This window comes from Dunckerocampus dactyliophorus, chromosome 13, assembly GCF_027744805.1.
Source record: "Dunckerocampus dactyliophorus isolate RoL2022-P2 chromosome 13, RoL_Ddac_1.1, whole genome shotgun sequence".
Lineage (NCBI taxonomy): Eukaryota > Metazoa > Chordata > Actinopteri > Syngnathiformes > Syngnathidae > Dunckerocampus > Dunckerocampus dactyliophorus.
The window spans coordinates 2,043,846-2,055,895 of record NC_072831.1 but is presented as its reverse complement, the minus strand read 5'-3'; the positions used below and the strand labels follow the sequence as shown (position 1 = coordinate 2,055,895).

Genomic DNA, 12,050 nt, shown 5'->3' with positions numbered 1-12,050 from the left:
TCATCCATATTATTGATATCGGTATCGGACGATCTAACTTTTGGATAATCGGTATTGGAATCGGCACCGTAAAGCATCCCTACTTTTCTCCCATCCAGTCTGGCTAGTGGGACATGTCGTGGTGAAAATGTGTCCATAATCTAACAATGAAAAATGGTTCAAGTAGTATCAAGAAGAGATGTCTTTTTTGGGGGGGTGGGTTTCAGTCCATCCACAGTTCAAATAGTCAATATAGCGACACAGTTGATCGTCTTTGTGTCAGTCACTCTTTTATAGTGAAGCCTCCCCGCATTCCTCTCCCATCCTGCCAATCACATCCTCATGCCTCACATTCCTCATCCTTCCCAACGTGATGTTTTTCAACTCTCCCAAAAACGTCAGTTCTCCCCGCAGGCCACTTTTGGCCCGCAGCGGTCTCCGCTCTGAATGTTTGGTCAGACATCTCGCTGGCTCCCTCGAGGTCTCCTGAAAAAATAAAAGAGAAATATTTGCTCTCCTCCGCAGGCATAGGTCGAATACAGGCCAAGTCCCTGGGGAACCTCTCTAGTCTGACGGCAGAGGAGATGCCCCTCCCCGCCGGCTGGACCGTGGACTGGACCATCCGTGGCAGGAAGTACTACATCGACCACAACACTAACACCACGCACTGGAGCCACCCTCTGGAGAGAGAGGGACTCCCTCCAGGCTGGGAGAAGGTGGAGTCGGCCGAGTTTGGGGTGTACTACGTGGATCACATCAACAAGAGGGCGCAGTACCGGCACCCCTGTGCTCCAAGGTATTGCCATTGGGTTATGTTTTCATAAGTGTTTGGGGGGTGGCAAGTTAGGATTACACAAAACACCACATGGCAAATTTCACCAAAATTTCTCGAGGGATGGCACAGCGGCCAAGGTAAAGTCATTACATTTTTGTGCAGATTCTGTGGATCTGGGAGTTCAGTTTTTGTCCGCAAGCACTGGAGCCGTGTGGGGCGGTGACCCACCAGGTCCAAAAAAAAGCCAGTTGTGTGTGTGGCATTTGGCCATTACGGCCACCTGCAGGACTGGAGTGGAACTGCATCCTCACAACCAGTCATTAAACACGTTTCTTCTAGTGTTCCTCGCTACGACCAGCCACCACCTCTACCGCCTCCGATCACCTATCAGCCACGGCCTGCCGAGAGGAACCAGCCGGTGCTGGTGCCAGCCAACCCCTACCACACTGCGGAGATCCCAGACTGGCTGCAGGTCTACGCCCGCGCCCCCCTCAAGTGAGTACTTGGAGCTAGATGTCGGCCTGGAACTTGGTCAGAATTTCCAGGGATATAGCCCACTCTCAAGGTGCTATCACTGACACTTGCATAGCGTATGTCTTTAGCATTCTTTTTTTCCTTACTGCTGTCAAATGAAACCTACTACCTCTTTTTTTTTTTTTTTTTTTTTTTTTTAGACGTAGTCGTCCCTCGCTTCATTGCGGTTTGAACATCCCGCCCTCACTTTATCGCAGTTTTTCACAAATGAATGAATAAGCCTAATTAATGAATAATCTCCTTAACCCTATTATTATATTTAAGCAAATTGTGTGCACTCTTGGCCTCAATTAGGCATTTCAAGCATAAAAAAATGGCTAAATGAAAGACAATACAAATATTGGGCATTCAGAACACGTGTTACATCATGTAATACAGTAACCGTGACTTGTTGTGTTCGCCTTTAAGAGGCGGGGCCTGGTGAAGTGACACGTGTGATGTCAGCTTGCTAGAATTGACTGCTGAGTGTTAGCATGGTTAGCAGAGTGGAGGGTGCGACTGGCTGTCCGAGAGCCGCTCCTGTGTGAATGTTCATTGCTTGTTAATAAAGAGGGCTCCTGAATCACAAACACTGGTCACTAGGTGACAGCAACGTCACGTCGATGAGACAAGAGCCACCGCAGGAAGTATGCTGTCGATGCTAATGTGTGAGTCTATGTTATAACTTATTTGTGTCTAAGATGTCTTATGTTCTATTATTATGCCTTCTGTACTGGGTAATACTACTGTATAAGTGACTATAGGGGTGTTACGAAAGTCCAGAGGGCTCTAATCATGCTAAAAACCATATATAGAAGGTCATGTATGAAAATATTCCATTTGTAAATAAGGAATCCTACTTTGCGGAAATTAATTTATCATGGTCAGGTCTGGAGCTAATTTACTGCGATAAACGAGGGACGACTGTAACTACAGGCAGAGCGTTAATTGGAGGCGGGGTGCTAATTGGAGAGAGGCTGTTATTTCCTAAATGTAAAAATACTCATTATGTAAACCAGGGGTGCTCGCACTTTTCCCAAAGATCTACCTACTACTATAAATATAGAAAGTATATATATATTTACTATATTCATTTCAATAAAATATGAGTAGGTATTTATGTACGTTTGTATATCAGGAGTGCACGCACTTTCTCAGCATGCAAGTACAAGTCAAAATGATCTACCTCTTTCTATAAAACATAACATATACAAAATGTAACCAGTAAGCTCTGAAATTCTATTCTAAATATGAATGATTAGTATTTCACATTCACATTTCACAAGTTTACATGTAACCAAAGTAGTTGCTATCATAATTCACTTCAATATGGAAATAAGGATAATTCCACATAAGTCCTAAATAGCTGTGTACATAGCCTGAGTACTGGTAATATGTCAGTCACATTAGCTATGTAACGTTCATTAGGGCACACAGTTCATGTATTACATCCAGTTAGCATTTGCTGTCAAACATTAGCAATATACAAGAATTTAAAATGATGACGTAAAAGACAATGCAGCCCAAGTTAAGGCAACATATTGAAAAGGTTTCACCAATGGGCACATTTTTAATTTCATCATGAAATAATAGTTTAAGAAGCCAACGTGTAGAAAACACTGATTTCTATAGTAGAGTTCATGACGCCAAGCAAAGCCAGTAAACAATACACTTTTTTTTCTACATAACTAGCTGCTACAAGTGAACAGATACTTTAGTTATAGATAAAGACATCTTACGGCAGAGTTAGTTCATCCATCATCACAATCATAAAGATTAAAGTTGCATCTTCGTGTGTAGCTTGAAACACTGCGGGGGAGCAAGCGTGAATCAGGAGGGGACCTTAATGTCAGCTGATTGATGTCACATGACAACTACAAAGTGACGTTTACGCCATCGACCCAAACTACCTTGGCGATCTACCGGTAGCTCACGATCGACGTAATGGCCACCCCTGTTGTAAACACTGACATTCCTTAAAAAAAAAAGCTCGCTCTGATAACAGCGCCATCATAAATACGGCCAAAAGTCACTTCAAGTCCAGTGCCACTTATGTGTGTTTCTTTTCCCCTCCTCTTCATGTATTTTTTGAGTGATGCTTCTTCTACGCCGGAGCGACTTATAGTCCGGAAAATGCGGTAATTAATAAACTGTGCAAGGATGCCGCCAATGTTTGGTGACAGGCTAATTAGATACACACAATTTTGCTTTTTTTTACTGTATTTTTTTGTGGCAAATATGTAGTATCCTGTATTATTGGCCAAAGCGTGCACCACTTGAATTTGGTAGTGCATGCATCATTTCTTTCACATTGTCCACTGCACATACCGCCACCTACAGGACAGGAATGGAAGGCAATGGACACCAGTTTAGGACTGTTGTTTTTATTCACATCGAGGAGGGTGACTTTGACACTAGGCGGCTAAATGTGAGGAGGCAGCCATCAGTTACTACTACCTGTAGGCACAGTTGCTCGGCCTTGGTGGAGATCTGCACTCTACTGAGTGGGCCTCTGTCGCCATGGTTTATAAATGCATGCCTCTCGCCTTCCCTCATCAGGTACGACCACATCCTGAAGTGGGAGCTCTTCCAACTGGCCGACCTGGACACGTACCAGGGCATGCTGAAGCTGCTCTTCATGAAGGAGCTGGAGCACATCGTCAAGTCGTACGAGGCGTACCGCCAGGCGCTGCTGTCCGAGGCAGAGGCTCGCAAGCAGCGGCAGAAGTGGTACGCCCAGCAGCCTAACAAGAACTTCATGGGGAACATGTGACGACTCCGCCCACTCTGCGGAGGTTCCCACAGTTGGGGGGGTTGGGTCCCTTTGAAACAGGATTGCCTCTTTACCAAACACATCTGTGTCTTGGCTTGATCCAAATATAGCGGACAGGAAGACGCACGCTGGCTTGAGGAACTGAAAACAAACGCTCCCCTGAAGGAGCGAGAGTGGAGAACGTGCCACGTAGGCTTGTGGTGCTCTTATGTATGGACTTTGACTTTTTAGCTGCAAAAGACGGGGTGGAAAACAGATTGTGCCTTTTTACAGTGAACCAAAAACATTATTATTATTATTATTATTATTATTTTTTTAAAAAGGTCAGCACATGTTTCCTTATCTCAAATGCGTCATTCTTCTCCTGTGAGGGAGGATTTGGCAGCTTCTTCTCGTTTGGCCTTTTTTTAACCCACCCCTGCTTTCTGCTTTTTGCCGCAACCTCGGACGCTATTCCTTTTGTAGCCTTTCCCAGACAATCCACACGGACCATATTTAAGTGTCAACTAGGAACGCGTCTTTATTTAATTAAAGATAAGCATTTGCCTCGTGTGCTGCCGAGCCGGCTGATAAGCTACTGGAAGCTCTTTGGAAACACTTCACGAGATCTTTTTTAAGCTCTCCAGGGAGATGTTGTCTGTTTTGTTTTGTTCAAAAGACGCCTCCTTTTTCAAGAAAAAATATATATATTCAAAAACGTTGCAAAAGCCATAAGAGAATGCTGGTTGTTACTACCAGCGGGAAGAATTAGAAATATTTTAATATATTATTATAATATCTAAACATGTATGTACATAAACATGTTCTCAACAGAATTTAGTAGGATTTCATATACCAGGGATGGGCAAACTACGGCCCGGGGGCCATATCCGGCCCGCCAAACATTTGAATCCGGCCCGCCAGTTGCTTCCAGGGTATTTAATTTAAATTTTTAACATACAGTCTGGCAACATGACTTGGAAGTAGTCAGGATCAGTCAATTTGAGACAACCTTTTGATGGTTTAAGTAGTCCAGACATCTACCTCACCCATGGTGCCAAACAAACACAAGTCAACAACTATGTGACACAACTTAACCTCCCCACTGCACTGTCTGGAAAGTAAAAAAGGAGGGACGTTCACATACTCTTTAATAGTCAATGTATTATCATTCCTAGTTCATATTACGGGTGTCTTATTCAGGAAAACATCCAATTTCTTTACCGCTTCATCCTCATTAGGGTCGTGGGGGCATGCTGGAGCCTATCCCAGCTGACTTCGGGTGACACTCTGGACTGGTCGCCAGCCAATCGACAAACATTCACACTCACATTCATACCTATGGACAATTAAATTGTTTGGAGTCGCCAATTAACCTCACCTGGATGTTTTTGGAATGTGGGAGGAAACCGGAGTACCCAGAGAAAACCCACGAGCACACGGGGAGAACATGCAAACTCCACGCAGAAATGCCCAAGGGAGAGTCGAACCCACGTCTTCCCAATCTCCAGGGTGTTGCTGTGTTGGCCAACATGCTAACCACTAGACCACCGTGCGGCCCTTCAGGAAAACAAAAACTGTAAAATCCAATTTTGTTATTTGATGTCTAAAGTGCTCCTGAAAAAAGGGGCACAAGCACATATAGCAAATTGTATGACACTTTTATTGTATGACACTTTAAGTAAGACAAATAATTCCACATGGACTGTTTTTTTCTGAATTATAAGCTTAAACTACTGTGCGTGTATCAAATCATATAGTATCGTATAGTCTCGCCCACCGGGCAATTTTATTAACTCAATGCAGCCCGCGAGTCTAAAAGTTTGCCCAACCCTGTCATACACAAAGTCACGCACTGTTATTTCATTGAAGGCGCAGATGGAAATATGCATCGTCTTCCACACAGAGATCCCGCAAACATGAACATACAGTATAGTAGTATGAACATTCAAACCGGAAGTAAACAAACTTTCATTCATTACCGAGACATGGAGAAGGGGAAGGATTAAAGGGCTCATAACTCCAAAAAAAAAGTTACAAAAAAACCCCAAAACAATAACAAAATGAAAGTACTCTCTTAATAAAACATTGTTGTTATACTGCCGTCATAAACAACTATGAAATAGAAGTGGAATGAAATGGTGATTTTGGCACGATTTTGACGCCCCCCTGCGAGTTTTCTGATCTTGGCTATGACATCACAACCAGGAATGCCCAGCAAAGCCTACAAAGTGACCCATGCACAAAAATAACACAATATTAACATTCACTGATATTGTGTTGTGATGACTATGATACAACGCAAAAAATTGGCAGCAGGTAGGTAGGTGAGTGACATTGACAGCTGACAGCACACTGCAAAATATAAGACCAGTGAGCAGTGATCGCTGCTTGTGTAGCCCTGGCATGAAACCCCATACTATTATTCTAAGATTCCTAGAATAGAACTAGTAAAAAAAAAAAATGGCGTTACTTACTGAAACTGACAGATGGACTGCAAGACAGGCTAGAAAGACAAGTGACAGCATGTTTTGCTAGTAATTTGGCATGAAAATCCATATTATTCTAAGAGTCGTAGGTACGCTGCAATCAAAGACGAACCTTTGGATTTATTGTTGCGCGCCACAACAGATACCGCATTAGCCACCTACTGCATCATAACCAAGCTAGTTACGAATCAACACTTGATTAGCCGAGCACAAGGCTGACTACTTTAGAGAATATTAGTAAAGGAAATATGTAGGGGTGTAACAGTACGTGTGTCTGTATCGAACCATGACCCCTTTATCGAACAATACACAGTTTCATATTTATTTTATCAACTTCTGTGCCGAAAGTTCAGTGCATCTGTGTAACTATTCTGGCTTAGGTTGCATTGTCAACCACAGTGCCACTGAGCTCCGCTCCCACATTCATACCATGCTCAAAATGTTGAAAAATTTGAAAAATGTTGGCAATTTCAATAAAATTCTAATTTTAAAAAGGCAAGGTGATTTATTTTTTGTATCAAAAAAATATCGAACCTTAACACAAACGTATCAAACTGAAACAAAGCGTGAGTTTTCTGTATCTTCGTACCCCTAAAAATATGGAGTGACCTACTGCCACCTTGGAATGCTTGTGGTGTTTGACTTTTTCCATCTGCCGGGGCCGTATTCTGGCCGGCATTGCCCCAATGACGGAGCATCTGACAGCGAATGGCGTTTTTTGGAAATGTTAACAATCTTACTCCGTCTCCTCCAGTGTTTCAGCAAAAGCCTTCATAACAAAGAGCTGGCATAATACGAAAAAATATATAACAAACAACAGAAATGGACCCAAATCAGGACCATTACAGCTGAGAATGCAGCGGCGTGAACGGGAGCTTCCGGGGTGTACGTCAGTTGCTCCTCCTCCTCCAGACTCCGGAAGAAGTGGCGACAATTGTAGAAAATGTTAAATATTTCAACATTCGAGCACAGGACAGGAAATATGCCTTATGATTTTATTTTTCATTGCGAAAATAATACGATTAACATGTGTTTTGGTGTCCTGAGCCCTTTCAATAAACGTCTGCTTCTTCCTACTCCCTTTTCAACAATCTGTTCAACAATTTGGTTGAAGATCCTATTAAAGTCTCATGAGAACATAAGCAGTTTGTGAATGTCCCAGGAGGGTGTTTGAGTAGTACACAGTGGACTCCCAAGACTTTGTGCATTTGTTTTGTGGGGAAGGTGCAAACACACTACGAGAGTCCCATTGGAGACGGCTTCTTTACACACGGAAGGTTATTTTGTAATAATAAACCTCAAGTCTGCTTTCTACTCTTAAACATTGTTCTTCTTCATGTCTTTCAGGGCAGTGAATGGATGGCAACTGGACTTTTCAGGTTATCTTGGAAGACATTTTGCCTCTCATCCGACAGGCTTCACCAGTTCATGCTCAAAGACTAGATAGGACAGCTAGACTAGAGGTGTCCTATCTAATTGTGAGCATTGAATTGATGGCGACTGGGCTGTTCGGGTTGTTTTACCAGATGTTTTGCCGCTCATCTGTACAGCCTTGCTCAAAGTCTAGGTAGGAAAGCAAGACTAGAGCTGTAGTTGTACTGTCTTTCTTGTGTGAGCACGAACAGATGAAGCCTGCTCAGAGAAGCAAAACTTTGTCTTCTAAGATCCAGTTGCCATAAAGTCAGTACTCACGACTAGATGGGACAGCTAGACTGGAGCTGTCCCCAACTAGTCGACATTTCACCTCTCATATGAGAGGGTGTCATTAGTTCATTCACAAATACTAGACAGGGCTATCTCATAAATATGGAATCCGTTACTCAACTCAATCAACTGGGCTGTTCGGGGTGTTTTAGATGGATAAACAGGCTTCATTTGTTCATTTTTATACATTTTAAAAAACATTCTTACAGCATTTACAGGCAGAGCCTGGCCCTTTAAGAAGAACTGCATTGTGGGAAGTTGAGTGTTGTAGGTCTATGCTTTAGCACGAGGGCTGTCTCTCTATTCTCTCTTCTGTCCGCACCGTCCATTGTTTTCTGCATCCTGATTGGCTGTAGACCATTGTCAATCAGTCTCCTTCGTGCCGCCTCTTACCAAACAAGCTAGCCGTGTGAGGTGCTTGCTAACCACCAATATTGTAAACAATAGAAGAAACACAAGAATCTAACCGTTTGAGGAAAATGCGATGACAGGAGCAATATGTTTCTACCAAGCACACAAAAACACCCCAGCCAGGACTAAGAGGCAGGGTCGGAGGACTGAAATACATGTGAGTCACTTAATTTCTTGTGTTCAACCTAGCAGGTTGAACATTAAAATTCTAACGAAATTTGAACTTTGAAGGTGTTTAATCAAGAGAGAAATGTGAGAAAATCATGCCTGTCTGAGAAAGTATAAAGTGTATGGTGAGAGATTTTACAGCCTTAAAACATATAATAATTGTAAAAACATATAGTTGGCTACTTGGCGGATTTCACTTATTGCGGGCTATTTTGGGAGGCTTCCCCTCGTGATAAATGAGGGAACACTGTATTGCTATTCTAGTCTTGGAGCACGAACTGATGCAGCCTGCTTAGATGAGAAGCAAAACATCTTTTAAGATCCAGTTGCCAACAATTCAGTACTCTAAACAGGACAGCTAGACTAGCACTGTCTGACTGTTCAGGTTGTTTTAGAAGAGGTTTCACCTCACATCTGAACAGGCTTCATCAGTTCATGCTGAAAGACTAGTTAGGACAGCTAGACCTTAGCTGTCCTTTCTAGTTGTGAGTATTGAATCGGACTGTTCGGGCTGTCTTAAGACTTTTATCCGAGCAGGGTTAATCAGGTGCTGCTGAAAGATGAGATAGGACAGCACTAGTCTTAGGGAATGGTGCAGGATCCACAGTGTTCTCTAAGGTAGAGTCACACTCCAACCAAGAATGGTTTGGCTCTTTTAGGGGTAGACAATGACAGTCGTTAAGAGAGTTGAGCTATGCTTCTGCCAGCCAGTGGCAGTCATGTGGTGAGCATTCCATTCACTTGTAACCATAGTCATTACTTTTCACTTTCAGCTTTTCTCTGTGAGCGGATCGCAAGAATGGTTTTAGCCTTCTTACTTACCTACTTACAGTACTTCAAGGATGCCCTTCCTGACGCAACCTTGCTGTGAAAGGTAGTGTTGCACTTGCAGGGATATCATTCTCTCAGACTAAAGCTGTCCTATCTAGTCTTTGTACAGATGAATGACAATGTTCACAGAGCTTCTTCATGAACACGGACAACAAGCCACTCACTAGCCGTAGTTTACATTTTAATATTGCAAACCGTGGAACACAAGTCAGATGAAACCCTAACAGCGGGAATGCTACGTCGCAACACAGCAGCAGTGTGGAAGCCTCTGTGTGGCCTCGTAATGTGGATGATGCTGACAGCGTGGAAGACCGCAGAGCCTTTAAATGCTTCAAACCCCCGGAGGTGTGATCTCAGTCATGAATGTGCAATAATGCTGCAGATGCACATGACTTTTAACAACGAAAAGGGACAGCAACAGTCGGCCAATAAGAAGACAAATGTGCAAAAAGTGGGGCTTGGATGTTGACAAAAATCAGGAATGAAGATATTGTGTCCCCCCCCCCAAAAAAAAAAAACAAAACAAAAAAGACCCCGTCCCACGTCGAGGTCTGGCTCCCGAGTGGTCATGCAAACAGCTGGATTCCCCACAGATGGGTCGAGGAACGCAACAGTACTTGCCGGCCACCACGTCCGCACATCGACAAAACAACTCCCTGCTATGTCGCCTCATCCACGATGGGGGGGTGGGTGGGGCAAACACATGTGGCCTATGTAGCACGCTACGTGGAATGTCACAAGAAACACTTTGTCACAACTTTTTTTTTTCCTCTCTTTTTAAAACATGATTTCTGATCGCAAAAGATGACGCACACATTATAAACCATCTACACCATGCGGACAATGCGTCATTAAGTACTTATTTATAGCTTGTAAATGCACTCACAGACCACATTAGGTGCACATGCACATTTGAAGCCTTTACAAAGATTTTCACTGACCCTGTCAGAGAGGTGCAGGTCATACCTGTGTACTGCACTGCCTCATATGTTCTTAATATTTTGCTCCTCTCAGTAAGATAAATCCAAATTTTATAAGAAAGAAAATCGCAATAATTTTCCAACTTAAAAAAAGTATTGTGATCTATAACCTGTACAGTACTGTGTCCTCATTTATCGCAGTTAATTGGTCCAGACCTGACCGTGATAAATGAATTTCCACCAAGTAGGATTCCTTATCTATAAATGGAATGTTTTTGTAGTCTAGGACATAGAAAACCTGTTGACGGCCTTTTAAATATGCTTTTTAGCATTAGAGCCCTCTAGACATGAAATAACACCCCTATACAGGGTGAGCCAATAAAATGTTACCACTTTTTAATCATACACAAGTTTTCGGAATGAGAACTTATTCAAAAGTTGTATTTACAGATTTGTAACAGAAACATCAAATTAACATTTGATACCAGGCGTTTCCCACTTTGTTTATTCAGTTCAATAATTGATGACATGTTCAATCCACGCTCCTCTTCTGTGGATTCCAGCTGCAACACGTGCATTGAAGTTTGTGATGACATCGCCACACGTCTCAAGAGGGATTCTCCGAATTTCCTGATGGATGTTGGTCTTCAGGGCCTCAATGGTCTGTGGGTTGTTGCAGTCCACTCTCTCCTTCAGGTATCCCAACAGAATGTGTGGCAATGTCACCACAAACTTCAATATGCGTGTTGCAGCTGAAATCCACAGAAGAGAAGCATGAAATTGTTAAATGATGAGAGTGAAAATATAATTATGAGAAGTTGGTTAGAAAATAATTGTTTAAAAAAAAAAATGGCGGTCAATTCACGAGAATAAAGTCAAAATAAAGTCCTACTCTAACAAGGAAAAAAGTTGCAATTTTAGGAGAAAAACTTGTAACATTATGAAGAAAAAATTCATTTTAGTAGAAAATGGGGTGGCGGTTTTATTATTAATATTATGATAACTCTCGTAAATACAATGTGGCAATTATCTTTGCAAAGGCATCATTTAGTAATGCTACGGTGCAGGTGTACCCAATGACGTGAGCGGTGATTGTTGTTTGGCCTTCCAACGCGGCGTACGACGTACTTCCTTCAGAAGAAAAAAAACGCCAATGAGGATTGGATCTTGGATTGGATCTTTTTCTCTACACGCGTCGCTTCAGTCCATGTGGTGTTTGATGAAGATGCCCGTCCGGGTGTCGATTGACAGCTGACGTGTGAAGATGCTCGCTTGGACGTGGCGTACGTGTACAGTCCCGTCGTCATCAGGATGAGGGAAAAGGCCGAGCGTGCTCAGTCCCTCTTCTTTTCGTGCTCCTCGGCGGCCTCGGCAACCTGATGCCTGGGGAAGGCGTGCTGGTACAGGTGCCTGTGATTGGCCGCTACATTGTACAGCTTGTGGAGTGCCTGTAGGGGGAGGGTTAGAGGTGAAGGGCCAGGATACATTCAATGTGAGGCATGGTGCAC

The 12,050-nt window shown here is 43.0% G+C and overlaps 2 protein-coding genes across 7 annotated transcripts in view; one reads left to right on the top strand and one right to left on the bottom strand.

Moving 5' to 3' along the window:
* The window catches only part of sav1 (salvador family WW domain containing protein 1), a 26,592-nt gene extending 16,285 nt beyond the window's left edge, over positions 1-10,307 (top strand). For 4 of the 5 annotated variants that reach the window (XM_054796546.1, XM_054796542.1, XM_054796545.1 and 1 more), the window contains 4 exons: positions 505-775; positions 1,094-1,249; positions 3,827-3,997; positions 7,856-10,307. In XM_054796546.1, the coding sequence (XP_054652521.1) occupies positions 505-775; positions 1,094-1,249; positions 3,827-3,997; positions 7,856-7,955 (698 nt within the window). In that variant the 3' untranslated portion in view covers positions 7,956-10,307. Of the gene's footprint in view, positions 1-504; positions 776-1,093; positions 1,250-3,826 lie in introns of all 5 variants that reach the window. The other variant, XM_054796544.1, reaches the window with a different exon arrangement.
* Positions 9,783-12,050, bottom strand: part of atl1 (atlastin GTPase 1) — a 24,144-nt gene continuing 21,876 nt past the window's right edge. For both annotated transcript variants that reach the window (XM_054796534.1, XM_054796535.1), the window contains exon 14: positions 9,783-11,990. In XM_054796534.1, the coding sequence (XP_054652509.1) occupies positions 11,877-11,990 (114 nt within the window). In that variant the 3' untranslated portion in view covers positions 9,783-11,876. The remainder of the gene's footprint in view (positions 11,991-12,050) is intronic.